The sequence below is a fragment of the Bos mutus genome, chromosome 16 (genome assembly GCF_027580195.1).
Source record: "Bos mutus isolate GX-2022 chromosome 16, NWIPB_WYAK_1.1, whole genome shotgun sequence".
Lineage (NCBI taxonomy): Eukaryota > Metazoa > Chordata > Mammalia > Artiodactyla > Bovidae > Bos > Bos mutus.
This window is the reverse complement of record NC_091632.1, coordinates 34,235,767-34,261,888: the sequence shown is the minus strand read 5'-3', so window position 1 is coordinate 34,261,888 and position 26,122 is coordinate 34,235,767. Positions and strand designations below refer to the sequence as shown.

The following is a 26,122-nucleotide window of genomic DNA, read 5'->3' as shown; positions in this document are numbered from 1 at the left end:
TGTGGAGAGCGCTGGCATTTTAACAGCCCTCTGCCACTGGACACCATGAGGCATTGGCCTCCCAGGTTGACCTGAGTCCCAAAGCTACCTGCAGGGAGGGCGAAGCTCCCCGAGTCAGCCTGGCTCTACTCACTGCGCCCCAGGTTGGTGGCCACGTGCTGTAGCACCTCGATGTGCTTGACGGCCTCTCTCCTGGTGAAATGAACCACGAGCACCCAGTAACCAGATGAGAGGTCCTGCAGCCTGAGAAAGTAGGACAGGAGCTGCTGTGACCTGGATGGGGCCACCCTTGGACGCTGTGGTCAGCGGGCCCACCAGCCTCTGTGTCAGCGGGAAGTGCAAGGCTGAAAGCTGGGATTCCCAGGGCACCCACAGGTGTCCTCCTCCTCCTCCACCACCAGGCCTTCACGCCATCATTTCATCTGTGGCTAATCCCTTCCCCCATCATTCATGCCTGCTCAGAGACGGACTGCTGGGACAACCTCAGACAGTCTGCAGCCCCCTTGAGTGAGACCAATGTCTTTCTGCCAGGAAAGAAGAAATAAAGGGCAGACAAGGCTAGGGACTTTCCTCTGGAGGTTACCATGGCCTTGGTCCTGCCCTGTCCAGCCGCATAGTCCTCTCCAGAAACTGCTGTCCCCTTACCCGTAGAGCAGAGCGTGGTCCAAGTGCTCACATAGACGCTGCAGGACTTTGTCGTGGTTGCGGATGGCAGGGGTCTCATCTTCACAGGCAGCAAAGTAGCTCTGCAACTGAAAGGAAAAACAAAATCCCCCCAGATTAGAAATGGACGAAGAGGAGGGCCACAGGAGGTCTGTAATCAGGAAGGTAACTAAAGGGACTTCCCTGGTGGTTCAGTGGTTAAGAATCCCCTGCCTTCCAATGCAGGGGATGTGGGTTCAATCCCAATTTGGCAAACTAAGATCCCATGTACCTGTTCACCGCAGAGAAGATCCCTCATGCCACAACGAAGACCCAATGCAGGCAAATAAAGAAAGAAATGAAATTAAAAAGAAAAAAGAAAGTAGCTAAGAACATCAGTCAAAGGATGTATCCACGATGACCAATAGAATCAACCTCGAACTGCCTGCACCAGCTGCTTCTCCTGTACCACAGGTGTCAGTGGGCATGGCAAGGGCGCTAACTTAGAGCCCAGTCCCCAAGAGGCACTCCTGTGTGCTTGTCACAATGACAGCTCGATGCTGGCGAGGAAGTCATGGTCTACATGTGGGTCTCAGGTGACACCACGCTTCCAGCCTACGCCACCAAGCTATATAACTCTAGGAGCTCTGAAGTAAAGTGAAGTTGCTCTGTTGTGTCTGACTCTTTGCAACCCCATGGACTGTAGCCCACCAGGCTCCTCCATCGTGGAGTTTTCCACGCAAGAGTGCTAGAGTGGGTTGCCATTTCCTTCTCCAGGGGATCTTCCTGACCCAGGGATCAAACCTGGGTCTCCCGTATTGCAGGCAGACACTTTACCATCTGAGCCACCAGGGTACCTACAATATTATGTATACAAATGAACACACACTGCCCAGTAAATTCCCTCGCTCCGCCCTGGAGTTGGCCACACAGTGGTCTGCCTGAAGCTGCCCCTCTGCACAAACCAAGGGCTGAGGGACGTGGGCACCTGCTCCGATGGCCTTCTTGTCAGAGGCTGACATGGGATACTGGGTTTACCTGAGGAAGCTGGCTGGATATGGATCCAGGTACCCGCCAGGCCCAGGTTGAGCCCTACACCAAGAATTACACCATTCCCAGGCTGGACTAAAAAAAGATTTGGGGGCTTTCCTGGTCTACGCTATGCTATGTTGTCACTTCAGTCATGTCCGACTCTGTGTGACCCCATAGATGGCAGCCCACCAGGCTCCCCCATCCCTGGGATTCTCCAGGCAAGAACACTGGAGTGGGTTGCCATTTCCTTCTCCAATGCAGGAAAGTGAAAAGTGAAAGTGAAGTTGCTCAGTAGTGTCCGATTCTTAGCGACCCCATGGACTGCAGCCTACCAGGCTCCTCCGTCCATGAGATTTTCCAGGCAAGAGTACTGGAGTGGGGCGCCTTCCTGGTCTAGCGGTTAAGAATTCACCTGCCAATGCAGGGGATGTGGGTTCAATTCTTTGTCCAGGAAGATCCCACATGCAACAGAGCAACTAAAGCCCATGCTCCACAACAAGAGAAGCCACCTCAGTGAGAAGCTCACATACCACAGTGAAGAGCAGCCCCCGCTTACGGCAACTAGAGAAAGTCTGCGCACAGCAACAAAGACCCAGTGCAACCAAAACTAAATAAATAAATCTAAAAAAAAAAAAAAAGAAATAACCTAAAATTATACATGCAGAGTACATCATGTGAAATGCCAGGCTGGATGAATCATAAGCTAGAAACAATACTGCTGGGAGAAATATCAATAACCTCAGATATGCAGATGATACCACCCCAATGGCAGAAACCGAAGAGGAACTAAAGAGCCTCTTGATGAAGGTGAAAGAGGAGATTGAAAAAGCTGGCTTAAGACAACATTCAGAAAACTAAGATCTTGACATCTGGTCCCATCACTTCATGGCAAATAGATGCGGAAAAAAATGGAAGCAGTGACAGACTTTATTTTCTTGGGCTCCAAAACTGTGGATGGTGATGCAGCCATGAAATTAAAAGATGCTTGCTTGTTGGAAGAAAAGCTATGACAAACCTAGACAGAGTATTAAAAAGCAGAGACATCACTTTGTCATCGAAGGTCTGTATAATCAAAGCTATGGTTTTTCTAGTAGTCATGTACAGATGTGAGAGTTGGACCATAAAGGAGGCTGAGTGTCAAAGAATTGATGCTTTAGAACTGTGGTGCTGGAAAAGACTCTTGAGAGTCCCTTGGACAGCAAGGAGATCAAACTAGTCAGTCTTAAAGGAAATCAACCCTGAATATTCATTGGAAGGACTGATGCTGAAGCTGAAGCTCCAACCCTTTGGCCACCTAATGCAAAGAGCTGGCTCATTGGAAAAGACCCTGATGCTGGGAAAGATTGAAGGCAGGAGGAGAAGGGGATGACAGAGGAGGAGATGATTGGATGGCATCACTGACTCAATGGACGTGAGTTTGAGCAAACTTGGGGAGACAGTGATGACAGGGAAGCCTGGCTTGCTGCTGACCATGGAGTTGGACATGACTTAGTGACTGAACAGCAATAAACCTCATATTAAAAATAGATTTGGCCAGTAGGTGAGATGAGCTGCAGCATGGAGTAACCTCAGCAGACTGACGGAGGCAAGGGCCGCTTGCTCAGCTCCAATAAGGACAAGAAAGCCCAGATCAGAACTGAGTTCTCTGAAAAAGCCGCCGTGAGGAGGGGGGCCTCTGTCAAGGAGCAAAGCTCTGGGAGGAAAGTCTTTCCCACTTCCCTCTGGTCTACTGCTGCCCTTCTAAAGGCCAGAGTGGGGAAGGACACACAAAGAAGAACACTCATCTGTGTACACTCATCTCAGGTTTAAGCTCCTGGCATTGGACAAACGTGCTCTCAAGTGTTTTCTGGAAGCAGTGGCAGAAACGGCCTCAGTAGGCAAGACACATCAACCACACCAGCAAGCACGCGCTCTTGGCCAGAGGCCAACCATTCAGCCCCCACAACAAAAATAGCTTCTCTTCTCCATGGCCCAGAGTAAACCCAGCGGCCCTGCTGGCCCTGGACGGGCCTCCGTCCTGCAGGGTCCGCCCCTCCTCCCAAGAGGCAAGCCCCAGGAGCAGAGGTTCCTAGACCTAAAAGAAACAGCAAAGGGCTTCCAGAAACTGCAGTGGCTGAAGGTACGCTTGCATGGGTTCCCACCAAGAACCATGACATCAGGTCCAGCTTTTTTTTTTTAACGTTTTTATTTTTCGGCCATGCCATATGGCATGTGGGAACTTAGTGCCCTGACCAGGGATCAAACCCCGGGCTCCCTGCATTGGAAGTGCGGAGTCCTAAGCACTGGACCACCAGGGAAGTGCCCCCTCTCCAACTTTTTCTTTAATTTCAAAATCCAAGAAAATGTGAGATCAGAGATTCTTAGATGTAAGAACTGGAAGAATCTTTAGAGATCTAGTGCAACTACTGTATTAAGGAAGGAAAACACAGGCTTATTCATTTGTTTAAATATAAAGGAGCCATACCCATCGTAACACTTGAAAAACATGGAAAAGTTTAAAATTTTACTTATTTATCTTTAAACAGAGAAAGTGACTAAAGTCAAAGAAGGGTAAGTCCTTCACTTTGATTTTCAGCTAAGTGAGGGAGCCATGGCTGGAACTCAGACTCTTTTTTCAGGTCAAGATACCTTAAAACAAGATATATTCTAAAAGCATTATTTGCTCATCATAAAATTGTAAGCCACATGGAAGTGTGTGTGTGTGTGTGTGTGTGTGTGTGTGTATGCATTGTTGCGAAAGTCACTCAGTTGTGTCCTACTCTTTGCGACCCCATGGACTGTATAGTCCATGGAATTCCCCAGGCCAGAATACTGGAGTGGGTAGCCTTTCCCTTCTCCAGGAGATCTTCCCAATCCAGGAATCAAACCCAGGTCTCCCACATTGCAGGCAGATTGTTTACGAGCTGAACCACAAGGGAAGCCCTGTATATATGCATGCATATATATATATATATATATATACACACACACATACACACACACATATATGAAGACCTCCTCTCCCTGCTCCCACTGTTAACAGCTTGTATGCATGCCCTTCCAACTCTTTTCCTGCATACAAAGACTTAAAATAAAAGAGTGAAATGGGATCATGCTGTACTCATTGCTCTGAAACTTGCTTTCTCTTAATATATCAAACGTATACTTCCATATCATTACAGAGAAATCCACTCCATTCTTTTTTAACAGCCACAAGTGTATTCTAAAATATGCTGCACCATGCTTTAACCATTGTTAGATACAGCTATTGTCTTCACTTCTTTGATATTACACAGAATACTGCAGTGCACATCTGGGGATGCCTGGGTGGCTATTTCTGTATGGTAGAACAGAACAGTATACAGAGTGGAACCACAGAGCTGAAGAACATGCATAACTACAATTTGGCTGGATCTTGCTATGCGCCCTTTTAAAATGTTGGACTTATTTACACTCCCATCATGCAGGCCAAAACTGGGGATAATTAGTCTAATTTCCACCCATCCAGTGGGTGAAAAACAGTATCTAATTGTTTTAAATTGTATTTCTCTGATCACTAATGCAGTGGAACACCCTTATTTGCTATTTGTATTTCTTTTTCTGTGAATTGCCTGTTCACACCTCTGCCCAACCTTCTGGTTGCTTGTCTTTTTTCTTATTGCTCTGTTGATACTCTCTGTTAGTTAGGGTTTTAATCCTGTGTGTTGCTATGTGGGGTGCTTTTGTATTTGTTCATTTTTTGCCCAGTGTAAGTTGACATTTCTTTTTTCCTTTCTTTTTCAACTGACCTTTAAACCTTGCTTATGGTGCTTTTTTACCTATTGAGAAATTCTTATTTTTTGTATAGTAAAATCTGTCCATTTTTTCCTTTATAATTTCCCATTTTCCCTGGTCTAATATTATAAAAAGTACCTTTATTCTTCTATAGTTTTAGGACTTTCTTAGTTTCTTTTTTAATGTTTAGATTTTTATGTATGGGATGAGGTAAGGATTCAGCTTTATTAATTTCTGGATGGATAGCCCATTTTCCACATTTACTGGTAGTCCCTTACCGATTTGTGATTTAATAAAACATTTTTCTAGACATCTTGCTATGGACAGAATGAGGCCACTCCATCCGCAACCATCCTTTTTCAAAAGTGTTTTGACTCTCCTGGCATATTTTTTTAGAATAACATTTCCCTATAATTACTTTCTGGATTTGGAAGCAAATTATACTCAGTCCAGAGATTATTTGGGGGAAAAAATGGTATTTTTGCAATACCAAGTCTTCCCACTAGGAACATGAGATTTTTAAAAAAAATTTATTTTAACTGATTTGGCTGTGCCAGGTCTTAGTTGTATCATGGATCAACTTAGTTGTATCAGGATCCTTAGCCGTATCACGGGAACTCTTTTGGTTATGGCATGCGAGGTCTAGTTCCCTGACCAGGGATCAAACAGGGTCCCCTGCATTGGAAGTGTGGTGTCTTAGCCACTGGACCACCAGGGAAGTCCCTGGAATTTTTTTTTTTTTCATTTACACAGGTCTTCTTTTATACCCTTTGGTTCAGTTTTCCAACTTTCTTTGGATAGGTCTTGTACATTTCAAGGGGGTGTTGCATACGTATACATGGTAGGAAGAGTTAGGGAAAAGTCTGCAACCAGGGAACAACTTCTGCAAAAGGTATAATAGAAAGAGTGTATAGTGTGGTGGTGATGAGCCAGGGCTCTGGAGAGGAAACACGGGTCCGAAGACTGGCTCTGCTACTATAAAGTTAAGTATCTCTGGCAAATTACTTAACCCTCTAACCCTCACTTTTTCTCATCTGTAAAAGAGGTTAAGAACATTGTTTAGAGCTAAGCTGTCCAATATAGTAGCCACGAACTACATGTGACTCTTTGAGTTTAATTAAATTTAAAATCAAACAAAAGTAAAAATGCAGTTCTTTAGTTGCACTAGCCCCATTTCAAATGCTCAGTAACCACACGTGGCTAGTGACTACTGTATTGGACAGTGCAGATGTAGAACATTCCTTATTGCAGAAAGGTCTATTGGTTTAGGGGATCAAATGATATAAAGCATGAAAAGGCTTAGCACGGACCTTGATAAGCAAAAAATGCTCAGTAAGCATTAGCCAAGATTATTAAGAATAATGAAACCACGGTGATAGTTCATGCAGCATTGTTTACAGTCGCCAGGACAGAAGCAGCCTCAGCATCCATCGATAGATGGACGGATAAAGAAGTGGTATATATGCAATGGAATATTACTCAGCCACAAAACAAAATGAACAAACATAAGGAAACAGAGACTTATGGCTACAGAGAACAAACCGGTGATTCCTGGGGCGGGGGTCGGGGGCAATGGGTGGGCAAAACAGGTGACAGGGATCAAGAGTTACAAACTCTCGGTTATAAAATAATTCACGGGAAGGGGACAGAGTCAATATTATAATAGTTTTGTATGGTGACAATGTGGTGATCATTTTATAGTGAATAAAAGTACTGAATCACCATGTTGCACACCTGAAACAAATATAGTAATTTAATTATACTCCAAATAAATAAATGGAAGGAATAGTCCATATTCTTAGTTACACCGATGGCACAGCACTTAGCCAAACATCAGTTCAGGGTCAAAGAAGACTCAGTAACGCTCTCTGCTCTCAAGAACTAGTATTCGTAGCTCACTAGCAGGTGGCTCCAAGCCTAGCCTTTCACCACTCTTTTACAGCAGGTTGACAAAGCATTTCCATCATCTCAGGGGACAAGGAGATCTTCAATCAATGCGACAACCCAGCACAGTTCTTGAGAGGGAACAGGAAGGAGGCTGGGAATGTCTCTGAGTCAGTGACGAAAGAATTTTAGGAACTCGTCAACAGCTTGAGCTCATACTTTGGAAGCTGTTCAGAAAGTGCGACATCAAGGTGAACAACCAAGGTCTCCTCCCCCCACCCCTGCCCTGGCCACAGAGCGGCAGCTGCCAGGAGCTACTCATGGTACCAGGAAGGTCACAGGCTCTGAAAGTGGGAGGAGAGCAAATATTGAAGCCTCATTTGAGGGCCCCTGAGCAAGAGAATGAGTGAAATGGGGCTAATGAACACAGCGCTGCCCGGATGCACGACTGCCGAATCGTATTTAAAATTACTCCTTAGTTAGACACAAAACCTGTTGGAGCAGCTACCACTGGCTGTAACTAGAGCCATCATTAAAAAAAAAAAAATTACTTATTTGCTGCATCGGGTCTCAGTTGTGGCACACGGGGTCTTTGCATCTGTGTGGCACACAGACTCTAGTTGTGGCATGCGGGATCAATAGTTGCAGTGCACAGGCTTAGTTGCTCTGTGGCATGTGGGAACTTAGTTCCCCAAACAGGGATCACACCCACGCCCCCCACGTTGCAAGGTGGATTCTCAACCACTGGAGCACCAGGGAAGTCCCTAGAGCCACCGTTTATGGAAGGCTTGTTACGTGCACCATGAAGGTGGCAGACAACCTGGATTTAAATGTGGGCTCTGCTGCACATTCATTGTGCGACCTTGGGCAAGGGACTTAACCTCGCTAAACTGTTTCCTTTTCTCTCAGCTGTGTCGTGTGGCATATGGAATCTTAATTTCCTGACCAGGGATGGAATCCATGCCCCCTGCACTGGGAGCAAAGGGTCTTAACCACTGGATTGCCAGGGAAGTCCCTAAACTCAGTTTCCTGATCTACAAAAACATAGGTTGTGTGAAGGTTCAGATAATACCTTAATTGTATTTATCAAAGTACACAATGCCTTGAAAGCACTTAATAAATGTTAGCAGCTATGATGACATACTTTACAAACACTACTTAACTTTACCGTCACAGCAACCCTATAAAGTAGGTCACAGAGCTAGTCAGTGGCAGAGGCAGATTTTAAATCCAAGTCTTTTCATCCAGCCTAGCTTCAAGATCCCCAAGCGAATGGTGCATATAAAACATTATATGCTGTTCTAGTATGTTGTAGGAGAACCCGAGAAAGCAAAATGCAGTCCCCTCTTCTTTAAGTCACAAGCAGTAAAAAGCCCATGGTGCACACAAGTGCCGTATCTTCTGAAGCTCTGCTTTTTGGAAGATGGATGGAGGAGGAAAAGGCTGCTGTGGCTCCTTTAAGAAGAAAGCCCACATACTCTCGCCGTCCTTTTGCTCCACGTCCTTTTGCTCCACATGGGCATCTTCCCAGTAGTGAGGAAGTGGATGGTCTGGTTAAACAAGCCAGAGCTGCTCCAGGAGGAGCCTTCCCCACTTCTGGGAAAAAATTCATCCCGCCCATCAGATTGTCGAGTACTTCTTTTATGCCCATGAAAATTTGGGGAAAAGGCCAAAAATTTCAGAATCAGTAGGAGTCTAGAGCAGGGGTCAACAAGCTATGGCCAGCGAGTCTGCCTATTTTTGCAAATAAAGTTTTATTAAAATGGCCACACCCATTGGTTTTGCATTATCTACAGCTGCTTTGGCGCTATGAGGGCCCAACTAAGTGGATGCGACAGAGGCTGTATGGCCCACAGAACCTAAAATATTTACTATTTGGCCTTTTACAGAAAAAGTGTCCCGACCTCTGGTCTAGAGCCTCAAGCAGAGGTGACAAGGAATGCACACCTGTCACAGGCTGGGTCAGGAGTGCCTCTTGCCCAATGCTCAGTTTAGCAGTGGCCAGAAGGGGAGGCTTGAGCCTTGAAGATTCAAATGTTTCAACAAAGGTTTACTGAGCACCTGCCATGTATATACCGATGCTATTCTTCTTTTGGCTGTGTCATGTGGCTTGTGGGATCTTAGTTCCCTGACCAGGGGTTGAACCTGGGCCCTCAGTGGTGAGAGTTTGGAGTCTTAACCACTGGACCTCCGGGTAATTTCCATCAAATGCTATTCTTACACAGAAGTCCTTGCCCTTGTATAATGTAAATCATATGCAAATATATAATGTAATGCCAAGGATTAATAATGCCATAAGAAACAAAGCAGGGGTTAGGAGTCTGCTATAAATATGGGGTCTCACTGAGGACATGACAACAGTGGTAACTGGGGGAAGAGTACTCTTGTTAGAAGAACAACAGGTGCAAAGGTCCTGAGGCAGGGGCAACACTAAAGAAACTGGTATGGCAACGATGTGAGTGATAATGAGATTAGAGAACAGCCAAGGGCCACAGCATGTGCAGCCAAACGGGCCATCGTAAAAGAATCTGCATTTCATTCCTAGTTTGATGGGAAATTATTGAAAACAGGGAAATGTTATAATTCAATATACAAAGCTGCTCTAGCATCTATATGGTGTCTATATAAACTGGACAGCCACGGTGGAGGCAGACAGACTGGCTGAGAGGCTATCCCAGTGTGGATGGATAAGCTGGGAGCTGGCTGTAGTGGTGGACATGATAAAGGGTTGGATTTAACATCTATTCTGCAGGTGGTGCCCTGGGGACTTACTGATAGATTAGATGTAGGGTAGGGGAGAAAAAACGATGCCAAGGATGCTAAGGTTTTTGGTCTGAGTGACTCAATGGCAGTGCCATTTCCAGATCAGGTAGAGCTCTACATTGGCCACAGTAAGTTCCAAATATCCATGTGTTGGGCGGGGGCTGGGGGGGGTGGTATTCTCTGGTGTTCCAGTATTAAGAATCTGCCTTGCAATGCAGGGAACACAGGTTTGACCCCTGCTCCAGCAAGATCCCACATGCTGAGGAGTAACTGAGTCTGTGCAACTACTCACAACTACTGAGCCTGTATTCTAGAGCCTGCAAGCCGCAGCTACTGAAGCCTGCACACCCCAGAGCCTGTGCTCTGCAATAACAGAAGCCACCGCAGCAGGAAGCCTGCACATTGTAACTACAGAGTAGTCCTCGCTCGCCCCAACTGGAGAAACTCGCATGCAGCAATGAAGGCCCAGCACAACCAAATATGAAAATTAATTAATTAAAAAGATACCTATCAGGTATCTAAGCGAGATGTCAAGGAGACAGTTGTATAAGTGGGTCTGGAGTTCAGAAAGAGGTCATTGCTTGCTGTCAGTCTTTGGATGGTATTTAAAGCTGTGGAATTGGATGAGATCATCTTGGGAATGAAGAAAGAGGAGCATCTGAGCATGGAGCCAGGGTGCTCCAATGTCGGACCACGGGCCCTCCCCCAGTCTGCACAACAGGTTTACGTGGGGAACTGGAGGAAAAGAACAAGGCAAAGGCACCCCCCACCCAGATCAACCAGAGCAGAAACTCTGAGGGCGGGGCCCAGGAGCCAGCAATTCTTTTTAACACTCCCCAGACAATCCTACAGAGAAGGCAATGGCACCCCACTCCACTACTTTTGCCTGGAAAATCCCATGGGCGGAGGAGCCTGGTGGGCTTCAGTCCATGGGGTCCCTAAGAGTCGGACACGACTGAGCGACTTCACTTTCACTTTTCACTTTCATGCACTGGAGAAGGAAATGGCGACCCACTCCAGTGTTCTTGCCTGGAGAATCCCAGGGACGGCGGAGCCTGGTGGGCTGCTGTCTATGGGGTCACACAGAGTCGGACACGACTGAAGTGACTTAGCAGCAGCAGACAATCCTAACACCCAGCCAGGGTGGAGGATCACTGCTTTAGACTGCGAAGGCACAGCCAGCGAGGCAGGGGGGAAGTCTGGACAGTGTGTACTCCAGAAGCCAAGTGAAGACAGTTTGCAAAGGGAGGGAGTGATCAGTCCATCAGGTCATGTTCCCACATAAAGGGAGGGGCGCGAACCTTGATGAAAAGCAACAGGGGTGAAGAGGTAGAGACAAAAGCCTGGGAGGGGTCCACCAGGGAGAGTCAGAGCTTTTTTGGATCCTGCTTCAAGCAAATGAGGTATTTGTAAATTGACATCGATGGGGCAATTGGACCTTGAAAACAGGATGTATGATGACATGGAGGAAAAACTGAAGAGAGAAAAGAAGAGGAAGAAGAAGGAAGCAAAAAGAGGAGACAGCAATACAGAAAACTTTGTTGACCAGCTTTGCCAACAGGATGGCCAGAAAATGGCGGTGGAGTAAAGGAGCCAAGTCCTTGAACAGGAAAGATGGGGTGGGATCCACAGCCCAGGGGAGGGGTGGCCACAGATGGGAGCCCAGGTGGGCTGGTGAGCTTGATAGTGGGGGGAGGAAAAAATTCTCATGAGAAGAAAATTTATAAAAATAAGCAAGGTCCCCTGAGAATGAAGAGAGAAACAGTAAGATTTAAAAGTAACTTTTGTTTTTAAAGCCATGGTTTCTTGAGAGTCCTTGAACTTAGGCCTCATCTCCAACTCCTGCTCCCAGACCACACCCAGACTGGCTAGGCTGCTCTGGGTCCTCCTGGTGTGCTCAGGCACCCAGGCCGTGAAGAGTCAGGCTTAGCCCACCCCAGACCCTCATGGCTGGGAGGCCGGCGCTCCCTGCAGAGCACTCTGGGACGACGACGGGCAATCACGAGATGTGGCCAAGGGGACGTGGGGGTGGTGCACTCCTGCAAGCCAAGAAATGCCTGACTCAGAGCATTTTAATTAGGGTCAGTCCCACTCTCTGCTCCGAGCTGAAACAGCCAGGCCCTCTCGGCCTTGCCTCTCTCATAGATGCGTAGCCATGAAATGATTTTTAGTTTTATGGTTGGTATCAAGAAATCCTTCCAGAATTGGTCCCTGATAGCTAACTTAAGGGCAGCTCTGACAGGTTAAAAACAGCCAGAAGAAAATGAGCCGGTTACAGGTGTCCTCCCATCTTTCTCCCTGGTCAGTCAAGACCAAAGAGGCTGTGATGCAGCCCAGCAAACAGACAGGGAATCTGGAATTTTGCTCGGCTGGCTACTCACAGGCTGTACAGGGTGGAGGGGGTAGGGCGGCATGGGGGCATCCCATTCCTATATTTCAGAGCAGGATAAAACCCCTGCCCCAGTAAAGCCAGGAGAGTCTGCGAGGCTGGAGAGACCCAGGGCTGACGACATGCTCACGTGAACCGCCCAACCACTTTGGGGCTCCATCCTCGCTCAGCACACACAGACCTCAAACACAGGAGTCCCTCCTGCTGCCAGGGAGGAGGTCGCCAGGTAACAGTAGCCACCCTAGTGGCTCCATGGAGACCAGATGTATTTAGACGAGAGTGTTTAGAGCAGCGTCCTCAGTCCAGGTCTAGGAAGTAGAAATCCAAAAGCAGAAGAGAACCCAACTGAAGGGAGGGTGGGCCACCTGACCTCAGAGCACCTTTTACCTATTAAGCCGATGGTGGTCCTGGTCACACAAGCTCAACCCAGGCTCAGAGCCACCATGAGCTACAGGGCCTCCTGGGACACTTCATCTCTGGGGCTGCCTCTCAAGGGTTGTGGGTGCACTGAGGGCGATGGACGAGGCCTGTGGGGAGTGAGAGGCCTCTGCCTGACTTGCCTTTGGGATTCTAGCCACCGAGGGTCTCCTGCTGGGTCAAACCATGCCTGTGGTCCTTAGGAACACTTGCTCTTCTTTCCGAGGCAGACACTCCAAGGACAGGCAGACATCAGGACGTATGATACCATCTATTACCTTTGGGGTCAGAATGGCCCCATATCTTGATGCCTGGACATGCCCAGGGAGAGGGACCCAAGGAGGGCTCGTCCTTGGCAGAGATGGCAGGAGAAGTGTTGGGGTGGCTGCCCACCCTGATTCTGCACCAGCAGTTTGCTCTGGCTTCAGATACTGCCTCTCATGGATCTGAAGAGACGGCCAGGGCTTATCACCACCTTCTCAAAAATAAATAGAAATAAATAAATAAGGCAGGCAGGCTAGAGTCTTCTAAGTCTCAGCAAAGCTTCTTAAGAACAATAATGCCTGCTTTACATGATCCAAGGAATGAGAGGCTACTGCCAACAGCATTTCTGGAAAGACGCTCCACTGGAATTAAAGGCAAGCCTGGGTGCGGGCCAGGATGAAGAAGTTTGGAATCTAAGGGCGGAAGAGACCTAGAAAACACGTGGCTGTCCTATCGCAGCGGGATGCGGTGGCCCCACGGCAGTGGTACCAGCTCCCACTCCCATCGCAGCGGGACGCGGTGGCCCAACGGCAGCAGGATGTGGTGGCCCCACGGCAGGGTACCAGCTCCCGCTCCCATGGCAGCGGTACCAGGATGGAGCAGAATTGTGCCTGCTGTGTGTTCTTTCAGGCTGCTGGCTGACTTCCAGGTCTCTGGTGTTTGCCCAGGGACCTCTTGGAGGCAGGGGGCCTCATGGCATCTTCCTCTCCTGGAGCCTCTCATTCAGGGGGGGTGTGGGGGTAGTTACAGTGAGCGAGGAAGAGGGTCTCAGTGATGGAACTTTACTGAATGAGCTGAAAATCAGAGAAATGACCACTTAGCCAGAACCCTCATCTCCCGGGCAGGGAGGCTGGGGTCGAGAGGTAAGGACAGGCCCTGACCTCCTGGCTTTGCCTAGCGGTCCTCCTGCTTCACTGCAGCGTGCTGGTCGGGTGTGCTTGGACACCACAGAGGGAGCTATTACTGGAGCCCCTTCTGCTCCCATTCCCTCAGGGATAAAGCAAAGGTCAGGGACACCTGCTGCCACCATCTGGAAAGTGCTCATCCCAGTGTCTTACTGAGGAGGGCAGAGCAGGAGGCGCTGGGCCACTCCCAGGGCTCTGTGGAATGGGAGCTGGGAGCTGGGGGACAATGTCGGGAATGTCCCAGCTGCTTCCTTCCTAGACAACATGAGAATAATGTCAACAGAGGCCAAGGCCCACTGGTGCCCACTGCCCCACCAATCCCGGGCAACCACAATGATTCTAACTCACTGTCCTCATTTAATCCCTCACCTGAGATCCCACCCTACCTTAGCCTGAAAACAGCTCATTTCCAAATGACAATCAATTACAATAGACTGTTAACCCAGACATCATCCCCGCAGAAGAACCAATCAGAAAGCCTGCGATTCAGAAATGACTGGCCTGGTTTCTCAGTGGGCATGAAAAACCCAGTCCTGTAGCCAACGGCCCTTCCCGGGAAAGGCTTGTGCCCAGGCTGGTGGCATCATAGGACTGACTGGCACCCCCTACTTGCAGGGCTACATAAAGGGTATGTTGTTTGTTTACCATGGGCCTGCATTGTTCCTGAAGCAAGTTGGGTGAAATCAATGCTTCTTAACCATTCATTTACCACTAAATATACCTAATTATACAGCTTTCTTTCCCACCTCCCAAATCACTGCTTATTAGCCCCTCTGCCAGAGTTGGCAGGCTCTCTGCTTTACTGGCAGCTCTATTCAAAGACATGCAGGGAAAAAGCTGAGAAAAGCAGGTAGCTGGGGAGCTTCCTTGGTGGTCCAGTGGTAAAGAATCTGCCTGCCACACACGTTTGACCCCTGATCTGGGAAGATCCCACGTGCTGCAGAACAACAAAGCCCGTGCGACATAGCTACTATAGCCCGCTCGCCGGAGCCTGCGCTCCACGAGAGAAGCCCACGCACTGCAATGAGGGAAAAGCCTGTGCAGCAGTGAAGACCCAGTACAGCCAAAAAGAAATAATGAATAAAATTATTAAAAAAAAAAAAAGCAGGTACTTGGGAATTCCCTGGTGATCCAGTAGTTGGGACTCTGCCCCCACTGCAGGGGGCCTGCGTTTGATCTCTGGTTGGGGAACTAGGATCCCACAAGCCACACAGCATGGCCAAAAAAATAAAAAAAACAGGTATTTGAATTATCCATGGATTTCATTTTTTGTACTTTCTCTGGGGTGTTAAGGGCTTCCCTGGTAGCTCAGATGGTAAAGAATCCACCTGCAATGCAGGAGACCTGGGTTCAATCCCTGGGTTGGGAAGATCCCCTGGAGAAGGGAATGGCTACCCACTCCAGTATTCTGGCCTGGAGAATTCCATGGACTGTATAGTCCACAGGGTGGCAAACAGTCGGACTTGACTGAGCGACTTTCACTTTCAGGATGTTAAAACTGAGCGCCAAAGAATTAATGCTTTTGAACTGTGGTGTTGGAGAAGACTCTTGAGAGTCCCTTGGACAGCAAGGAGATCAAACCAGTCCATCCTTAAGGAAATCCATCCTAAATATGCATTGGAAGGACTAATGCTTAAGCTGAAGCTCCAATACTTTGGCCACCTGATGCAAAGACTTGACTCATTGGAAAAGACTCTGATGCTGGGAAAGATTGAAGGCAGGAGGAGAAGGGGATGACAGAGGATGAGATGGTTGGATGGCATCTCTGACTCGATGGACATGAGTTTGAGGAAGCTCCAGGAGTTGGCAATGGACAGGGAAGCCTGGTGTGCTGCAGTCCGTGGCGTTGCAGAGAGTAGGACACGGCAGAGTGACTGAACTGAACTGGAGTGTTGGAACAATGACAGCAGTTGGGAACTGGCCTAGTTGGGCACAGATCTCTTGGGTAATTTGACAGAATATGTTTCCAGAAGCAGTTAAATGCTCCTCCGTGCTGGCAAGGGAGTGTCCCAGTGTCCCTGGGTACCCTGCGTGTTCTGCCTCTGAACTCAGCACAGGGTTGACCCCGATGGAGGGCCCAAGGCCCCTCTTTAGAGTGGAGAGGAAGATGCAAGAGGCCCTCCCAAGAGGTCCCTGGGCAAATACCAGAGACCTGGAAGCCAAGCAGGGGCCTGAAAGGACACAGGGCATGCAGGACTCTCCACCATCCATGTGCTGCTGCGCTGGAGGCAGAAGCTGGGGGAGACCCTGCTGTTTTCCGAGTGCTCACATTCAGGGTTGTGTGTGGCACCGGTGGGAGGAGGAAGGAGTTTTTCAAAGCCTGGGAGCCTTCGCTGGCTCTGGGTTCATCTTTCACTTCCCGTTTCCCCTGCTGTACCTGCAACGTGACCTCAGCAGTACTTCCCCCACCCAGACAGCCAGATTGTTGCTGAGGAAAATGGCCATCAAGTCACCATCTAAACCACGACTTAAGTTGGGAGGACACTCCTGCCTCCTCCCAAGGTCTGTGTGATACAGTCAGAGACTTTATTATCATTTAAAGAATAATTTAGTTATTTATTTATGGCTGCGCTGGGTCTTCACTGCTGCGTGTAGGCTTTCTCTAGTTGTGGCCAGCAGGGGCTACTCTGCACTTGTGGTACACGGGCTTCTCACTGTTGCAGAGTCTCCTGCTCTAGGGTGCTGGGGCTTCAGCAGGTGCAGCACTTGGGCTCAGCAGTTGTGGCTCATGGGCTTAGTTGCCCTGCAGCATGTGGAATCTTCCCAGACCAGGGATCAAACTCATGTCCCCCACACTGGCAGGTGGATGTTTAACCACTGGACCACCAGGCAAGTCCAACAGTCAGAGACTTTAGGGGCTTAAAGTGTAACTATAGGGTTAGGAAGTGTGTTGAGAACTCCATGGATTACAAACCCATAATGGTTATTAAAGGACATCCAGGGGACTGAATGCATTAAGTGTAACAATTCCTCTGCTCTGCTCACTCCCCTTCAGGTCAGCAGTCTGCAACCCCCCCAAAACAAAGAACTTACAGTGATTTATTAGAGTATAAGTATAAATACATAATCAATTTTTATATTAAAAGATACACACACACACCCCAAAGGGTAGAAGTGTGAACAGAGGTTGACTACTTTCAAAAATTACATGCAGATTCCAAGTCTACATTAGTTCTTCCCTTGTTCTTACATATTATTGGATTTTTTAGAATCTTCTACTTCCAGCTCTCAAGTACAGACACCCAAGGAGGAGGGTAGTCTTTAGGAAAGGAGTACTTTCTTCCTTCTACATCTCTATAATGTTTGTGAATACTTAGAAGCAAAAGGAAAAAAAGATAAACTACAAATACCTAAGATGGAAGAATGTCTCTGGTGCAGGGCCAGCTGCTTTGCTGAAAAGGCAGAGAAGCTCTCGGGACCCTGGGTGGTTGTAACAGTGACCTGTGGTATGACCTGTAACAGTGACCTGCTGGTAACAATGACCTGCTGGTAACAATGACCCTGGGTGGTTGTAACAATGACCTGACCTCTCAGCTCCAGCCAAATGGACGCTCCCAGAAACTGTCCTTATTCTCCTGCTTCAAACTGAAGTTCTAGGACATTCACACCACAAACAAGCCACGGTGAGGAGGAGGACAGGGCTGGAAAGGGATGGTCACCTTAGGTCAGACCCCAGGGAAGAGAGCTCTGGGCCCAAGGTCGCCCACTCCAACCTTGCACTGTGGGGTCCCAGCTCCATCAGCATTGAGGTCGCCCAGAAGAGCTTTTTATCTATGGAGGAAAAGCCCTGTTTGCTCCCCTAGGACATAAGGGCACCCCCAGCCTCAGGGGCACCACACTCTCCTTGCCATGGTGGCAAATCGTGATGCCAGAGATGAGCAGTGAAGACCTGAACGGTGAGAATGACTCACCCAAGAGCCCCCGGGCACCTACAAATGCCAACTTTCTCTTCCCACAATGCTCACACCCCGAATATCAGATCCTTTCTTTCCACATTGAAACGTCTTGCCCATTCTACCCTAACTCAATCTTAGTTTTTAGGCCTGACATTTCCGTCAGCCAGCAGCAGGCTTCCAGTTTTGCTGGGAATTTCTTTCCACAATGGACTCTAGCTAGATGAGTTTGAGGGGGACCCACAGGAATGGCCACTGCTCCATCCGACACTCGGAGTGTCCACTGTGACTACAGAGATGGCTGGGGGCTGCCCTGACTAAAGGGGGCTGCTGCTGCCAGATGGAGACCTGTTTCTGTGTGGCCTCCAGTCATCACACAGGGCTGTTCAATTTGGACAAGCCCAATGCTAGAGCCAAGGCACGGAGAAAGAGAGGGCCTGGGGTGGCCTGTGACGGGGCGGCAAGGACCACAATGTTAGCAGGCTTCAAACAGAGCCCTAACGTCTTATAAAAGGAGAGCCATGGTGAAGTGAACAGGCAGGGCTAAGAAAGAGCAGTGACCACTTCTCACTGGCGTCTCATGCTGGGCCTGGGTGGGGTCACTCGGGGGGTCAGGGGTACACTTAAGTGGTTCCTGCTTGCGGGCCCATAGGCCCCTCCCACCCTCTTCAGGGAGCCTCTGTGCTGTGAGAGAGGACAGGAGCAGAGAGACAGCTACCAGTGACCTCAGGACTCGGACAGGGGACGGGGAGCCCTTAGCATTTCTGTTTATAAAATGTGTGTGTGGATATTTATTATTTTATTAAGCTCTTTGCCAGGGTGACTCAGGTCATTAGGGGTTTTCAGAATGCTTAAGATTTTCAAACTCTTAAGGGTTTTTCCCCATATAGATCTAACTACCAGGCCCACTCTGGGAATGACATGCTCGAGCTCATTTTTAATGTATAAGCAGATCTAACCTCTCTGGAGGAGTGGAAAACAGGAATGACACAAGCCTCACCACCGGAGCCAGCTGCATGGCCAGGCGAGGTTGAACAGCTGTAGCTCTAAGACCAGTATCTGCAGACCCCAACTGGGAGACCCCTGCTCTGCACAGGGTGTGTGTCTGGCCAGAAATAGAAGGCCATTCAGAGCCCACCCCAGAGGGGCAATCCACCCAGAGTGAGGGCGGTGGGGACTTGGCCCGTCCTCTGCAGGAGAAGGGTGTCCCAGCCCGGGAACATTCTCTCAAAGAGGGGTTACTTCATTAAAATTCATTTATTCACCCTGTTTAAGGCGATCCAAATTGAAGCTGAGGAGGTAGAGAACTGGGGCCACTTACTTTTTATTTTATACACTTCTGAGGTATTTGTGTGTTTTTTAAAAACACAACTACTCGTTTTCCTAAGCTAAGGTCTCACTCAACCATCCCAGTCAGTGTCCCTCCCGCAAGTCATGTTACCTCTTGAGGCAAGTCTTCCCTGACTGCCCCCCCACCCTCCCATTCCCTCCAGCAGATCCCTCCTGCTCACCACCTTATCCTGCCTGGCCTTCAAGCCACATCACAACCAGAAGGTCTTTGTATTGGTTTGTGTGTATGCACACTATGTTGGGTCCGACTCTTTGCAGCCCCACAGACTGTAGCCTGCCAGGCACCTCTGTCCATGAGATTTCCCCAGGCAAAAATACTGGAGTGGGTTGCCATTTCCTTCTCCAGGGCATCTTCCCGACCCAGGGATCAAAACTACATCGCTTTCATCTCCTGCATTGGCAGGCAGATTCTTTACCAGCTGAGCCACCGGGAAAGCCCTTGAATTGCTTTGTCTGCTAATGTATCACTCTCCCCTCCTACTGGAATATCCACTCCACAGATCTTGTCTGCTGTGCTCGCTTCTACCCTTTTAGGGCCAAGGGCACTTAGGACAGAAGGCGATCAGCAAAAGTTTTTGAAAGTCAGGATTACATGGACATCCGGTAGTATTTACGGGAGTGACTGCATTGGTTCCACAAACCTGGCATGGTGCAAAAATCCAGTGACAATACAGATTTCATTAACTATATGGAACCAGCCATCACACCAATTTCTCTGAACATGATCCCCAGTCTACCCTAGGGAGGATATTTCTGTGCACAGATAGTAGCTCTGCGCCAAATCCAGCCTGCAACCTGTATATGCAAAAAAGGCTTAGGGGAACACAGCCACACCCATACATGTATGGATTGTCTGTGGCTGCTTTTGAGTTGAACTGAAGAGTTTCGACAAAGACCACATGGGCTGAAAATATTCACCATCTGGCCTTTGAGGAAAAAGTCTGACAAACCGTGAGTGTGAAGAAACAGAAGTGTAGTGTAAGACTTAGAAAACTACCCCAGAGAAAAAACGGCAGGGTTCACACAGACACTTGCCAGTGCTAGCGGTAGCTAATATCTTAGTCAGGCCTTGTTATGTGCAAGATACTGTGCTCTAGGATATTTTGGTCTGAGTGTATCGTCTCCTGCAATTTAATTCTCATTAGAACTGTGAGTAGGTTCTGATTGCTGAGGCTAAATGAGGTCCAGTGATTTGCCAGGGTCAACAGAGTCAGTGACAAATCTAATTCAAACCCCAAGCGAGGTCTGCGTGCTCTGAAACTTGCGCTTGGAGCCACCATGCTGGACAGCTTCCACGGAAAGCACTTTCCAGCCATAGTGAAGGGAACTCTCAGCACTCTTGAGACTGGTATGTCTCCTCATTGTCCTCAGAAGACCACCGGGACATCCCTGCTGCCTTGGGATACTTTGTCGTTTTTGTTCAGTCGCTCAGTTGTGTCCAACTCTTTGCAACCCCATGAAGGGCAGCACACCAGGCTTCCCTGTCCTTCACTATCTCCTGGAGTTTGCTTATTGAGTTGATGATGCCATCCAACCATCTCATCCTTGGGGACGTTAAATGCCCACTATTTTCTATCTTAAATGCTCACTTCTTCTCTGTCTCTGAATTCTACTGATTTGTCAAGACTCTGTACAAGCTCGCCTTCTCTGAAGCTTCTTCTCCTGGTGATTAATTCTTCACCTGGTTAAAATTCTTCCTCCAATCAATATATGAACTGTTGGAGGGTAAAAACTGCCTTCGACAGCACAGAACCTTTGCTCAGACTGCAAGCATATGCAACAGACATGCTCCTCAGAAACAAAACAAAACTCTCATGAAAACCACAGCCTCCCCTCCCCTGGAGAAGATGCTACTTAATAGACCACACGCCAGTTCAAAATGCTAACACTGCCTTTGACTTGGACGTCTCTCTTTAGCTGTTAACAAATTGGCAACCACAAGCTTTATCATCTGCACCTGAGACGTTTCATAAGGAACGTGCCTTTCATTGTTATCATTGTCATTTACCTGTGCCAACTATTAAATTCTCCAGTTCTCTCCTACCCCCACAAATCCTGCCTTCATATCAGCTACTGCATCTCTCGTGTTACAGGGCATGTTCAGCATCACAAAATCTAGATGTGAGAACAGTTGAACTCAACAAGGCTCTTGAGAGTCCCTTGGACAGCAAGGAGATCAAACCAGTCAATCCTAAAGGAAATCAACCCTGAATATTCATTGGAAAGACTGATGCTGAAGCTCCAATAACTTGGCCACCTCATACGAAGAGCTGACTCGCTGGAAAAGACTCTGATACTGGGAAAGATTGGGGGCAGGAGGAGAAGGGGGCAACAGAGGATGAGATGGTTAGATGGCATCACCAACTCAATGGCCATGAGTTTGAGAAAACTCTGGAAGATAGTGAAGGATAGGGAAGCTTGGTGTACTGCAGTCCATGGCATTTCAAAGAGTTGGAAACGACTGAGTGACTGAACAACAATGCTGCTTAGGGAGAGTGGTTGCGCTTGGAGGCATCATTTCTGGGGTGATGGCTATGGTTGTTTCTTGCCGTAGGTGCTGGATACATGGATGTGCTCACTTTGTGAGAACCCATTCAACTGTATGTTTAGAAGTATAGGTATATTCTATTTCAATAAAAAGTTCTCAAATATCCTGTGTAAATATAGCTTACACATGTGGATTTTTTTTTTTTTTGCAGAAACCCACACCTCATTTTATTCATGAAACATCCTTAAAAAGGACGGGTCAGACCATCTTACCAGAGGTAGCATGGAAGAAAAAGCAAAGCAACTCTCATGGTGACATATAAAAATGAAGGTGAGACTGATGTTCAAGGTCAAATCTGACCCCAAGACTGTGAGCCCTCAAAGCCTACCACTGTAGCTGAACTGATTCCTATTAGAAGCAGATACTCTGACTCAGAAAACCAAATGCCCTTCATGTGTGAGAATCAAAATAGTTTTCTGAAACACGACATACAAAGGAAATGGGTAACAAGTCTAAATGATACATAGCAATATTTAGGTGCTTAGGCCTTCAGCCATCTTCAGACCCTGTAAAAGTGAAGAACTGCCTGACCACAAACAAACAGAAGAAGCGACCACTTATGCTACACACTGAATGTATTTGCTTTTTAGTAGTGTCTGACTCTCTGTGACGCTAGGGATTGCAGCACACCAGGCTTCCCCATCCTTCACTATCTCCCGGAGTTTGCTCAAACTCATGTCCATTGAGTCAGTGATGCTATTCAATTATCTTATCCTCTGTTGCGCCCCCTTCTCCTCCTGCCCAAATGTACGCCCCTCCCCAAATTCAGATGTTGAAATTCTAACCACCAATGTGATGGTGTTAGGAGGTGGGGCCTTTGGGAGGTGATTAGGTCCTGAAGGTGGAGCCCTCAAGAATGGGATTAGAGCTCTTATAAGAGACCAAGGAGAGCTCCCTCCCCCCAAATCATGTGAGGGCACAGGGAGAAGTCAGCAGTCTTCAGCCATAAAGACAGCCCTCACCATTTTTTTGTTGTTGATAAATCACTCAGTTATGTAAGACTCTTTGCCACCCCCATGGACTGTAAGGCTCCTCCTGCCAGGCTCCTCTGTCCATGGGATTCTCCAGGCAAGAATACCGGAGTGGGTAGCCATTCCCTTCTCCAGGGGATCTTCCCGACCCCAGGGATCGAACCCAGGTCTCCTGCACTGCAGGCAGATTTTTTACCGTCTGAGCCACGAGGGAAATCCAGAACCTCATCATGCTGGGACTCAGTATTTTCAGGCTTCCAGCCTCCAGAATCATGACAAATAAATTTATGTTGTTTTATAAGCCCCCCAGTCTTTGGTGGTTTGCTTTAGCAGCCCAAACAGACTAAGACAACTTTTGAAGACTGGGTTAAGCACCAGGCTAAACACTCTACACACAGACTCTCAACAAATACTCCCAAGAGCCCTGATTCTATCCCTGCTTTATAGATGAGAAACCAAGGCACAGAGAGGGTAAGGAACCTACCTAAGGTTACACGGTTATTCATCGGCAGGGCGGGATTGAACCCAGGCCGCCAGACTTCAGAATCCATGTTCTTAAACATGACACTCGCCATGCCTCCTGTTGTGATGTACCTGGGGACAAGTTTCCAGTTTCTAGTGTGTGACATACCTTCTTGTCATGCTTGTCCAAGCACATACAATGATAAGAATCTTGGCCAACACACCCAACTCTTTCGTAAGTGGCAGGCTGATTTACAGAGTAGATCCCTGCTCTCAAAAGATTCATGCTGATGCACATGTCCAACCTCCTTCTACCCGGACTTTCCCCATTTATTCGTAAATTAGAGATTGAAAATCAAAATGTGTGGCCTACCTGAAGCTACAATCAGCCCAGATTAGACTAGAAAGGTGCCTACCTGAAGCCACAATCAGCCCAGATTAGATTAGAAAGGTCAATTGTCTTCTTTTGTCTTCATTGCCAAAGATGGATTGCTTTTAGACAAAGTATTTGCTCATCCTACACTCCTTGAGTAAGCAAAAAACAATGCCCTACTGCATAAGCAAAGTTAGGAAAACTAAAACTTTGTCAGATGTCTACAATGCTGCTTTTAGTTTTACTTTTAGAGGAACATTATAGTAAGAGCACATTTTGAATCTCCTTTTCTTTTTAAGCCACATCGATCTTTATGAACGGTAAAATTGCTGGTCTATGTTGCTTTTGAGGAATTTAAGTGGGGATAGAGGGGAACATGATTATTTAAACATAATGGTTCATTTAATGAATTCTCTTCATTTTGGAAGTAATCAATCTGATGAGCCTTCTTTTACCCCTCACATCATCCCCCCACAACCTACCCCAGTTTCTGAGACTATAGGGTGAACTAGGAAGTCAAATTAGGAAAACACTCCAACAATATTCCTCAAATGATGGTCAATTCTGGTTTGGTTTTAAGTGAACATGAATCCTACCTTTTGGCATGGGGACCCTTTCTCAGATGAGCTGACTTCTTCAAACAGATAGTTATTAATATATGCCTTTAATAGGTCATATTTTTTTCTCCACTTGGAATTGGGACATTGATCTCTCCTGCAGGGAGCACCATACACCGGTGTCACCAAGTTCTATAGGTCTCTGTCCAAAATGCAAAGTACTTTAGTTCTCAATCAAAGCTCCGAAGTGAGCCTCTTCTAAACTGCCATCCTTGGGCAAGATTATTCAAGAAACTTCCCAGGACCAGAGGCAATGTCACCCCGAACTGGGAAGGCTGGAAGCTGCTTGTCACGGGCCGTCACCCTGACTGCGGACTCCCCGAGATGCAGGCACAGGGCGGATGGAGGATGCAGCGATGCTGCCCAGAGATGCGCGGCAGGTGGGGCCCTCCCAGAGCTTTTTTGCCACTACGCTCAGAGGAGGGGGTCCTGGCGAGTGGCAGCCCCTCTAAGTGACGCAGGGCCCCTGGGCCTGGCTATGTGGAAGCTCCCAGGACGCTGACCTCAACTTTGTTCTGTAAAAATAGCTCAGAGGCAGCGGCGCTCACGTGAGCCGCCCGGGCTTCTTCTCCATCGTCCCCGGGCTCCCGGCGGCTTCTCGTCCCCGGGGTCGCGGAGGGGAAGGGCGGTGTCCTGAGCCCCGGTGACAGGAAGGACCCCGGCGAGGGACCCGAGGAAAGAAGGGGGCGCTGGGTGGGGTCGAGGGCCCGAGCCGGACGGGCCGGGTTGGCCTTGGGGCCCGGGCCGGGGCGGGCAGGCCACACTCACCTTCTTCACCGACAGCGAGATGTTCTCCAGAATCCGGTCCTTCACCTCCCGCGGCTCCATGGCGCCGCTGCCGCCGCCGCCCCGCCGCCGCCGCTTCCCGCGCCGGGGCCCCGGGGCCGTCGCCAACCGCTGCCGCCGGCCGTGCGGGGGCTCCGTCGTGCCGGCCGCGGGGCCCGGCGCCCGCCGCCCGGCCCTCGCCTCGCCCGGCCCCTCGCTCCGCCGCGGCCCGGCGGCTCCGGAGCGCGGCCGGCGGGGAAGGAGGCTGTGCGCGGCGACGGCGGCGGCGGCGGCGGCGGCAGGAACTGATGTCAGGCGGGGCGGCGCCTAGGCCGACGGTCGGGCTGGGACTCCGGCGCCGCGTCGCGCCGGGGAAACCGGGGACTGGGAGACCCCCTTGGCCTCCAGGCCCAGGCGCCCCGGCCCCTCCTCAGAGACCCTGGAGGCCCTTCCCGCCCGGGGGAGGACCCTCCGGTCGGACCCCCGGGACCTGGAGACCCCTCCCCCGCCCGCCAGAGGCCACCGGTAGCCTCCCCTTCCTTAGCCCCAGTTGAGTTGAGTTCAGTTCAGTCGCTCAGTCGTGTCCGACTCTTTGCGACCCCATGAGTCGCAGCACGCCAGGCCTCCCTGTCCATCACAAACTCCCGGAGTTCACCCAAACTCATGTCCATCGAGTCGGTGATGCCATCCAGCCATCTCATCCTCTGTCGTCCCCTTCTCCTCCTGCCCCCAATCCCTCCCAGCATCAGAGGCTTTTCCAATGAGTCAGCTCTTCGCGTGAGGTGGCCAAAGCATTGGAGTTTCAGCTTTAGCATCATTCCTTCCAAAGAACACCCAGGACTGATCTCCTTCAGAATGGACTGGTTGGATCTCCTTGCAGTCCAAGGGACTCTCAAGAGTCTTCTCCAACACCACAGTGCAAAAGCGTCAATTCTTCAGCGCTCAGCTTTCTTCACATTCCAACTCTCACATCCATACATGACCACTGGAAAAACCATAGCCTCGACTAGATGGACCTTTGTTGGCAAAGTAATGTCTCTGCTTTTTAATATGCTATCTAGGTTGGTCATAACTTTCCTTCCAAGGAGTAAGTG

At 48.8% G+C, this 26,122-nt stretch overlaps 1 protein-coding gene across 4 annotated transcripts in view; it reads right to left on the bottom strand.

The window, feature by feature from the left end:
* PLEKHM2 (pleckstrin homology and RUN domain containing M2) overlaps window positions 1-25,677 on the bottom strand; it is a 40,295-nt gene extending 14,618 nt beyond the window's left edge. The window contains exons 1-3 of one of the 4 annotated variants that reach the window (XM_070384969.1): window positions 25,032-25,677; window positions 646-752; window positions 134-243 (exon numbers count right to left, since the gene is read on the bottom strand). In XM_070384969.1, coding sequence (XP_070241070.1) covers window positions 134-243; window positions 646-752; window positions 25,032-25,091 — 277 coding nt within the window. In that variant the 5' untranslated portion in view covers window positions 25,092-25,677. Of the gene's footprint in view, window positions 1-133; window positions 244-645; window positions 753-23,295; window positions 23,406-25,031 lie in introns of all 4 variants that reach the window. The other 3 variants (XM_070384971.1, XM_005888920.3, XM_070384970.1) reach the window with 3 other exon arrangements.
* Between the last annotated feature and the right edge of the window lie 445 nt (window positions 25,678-26,122).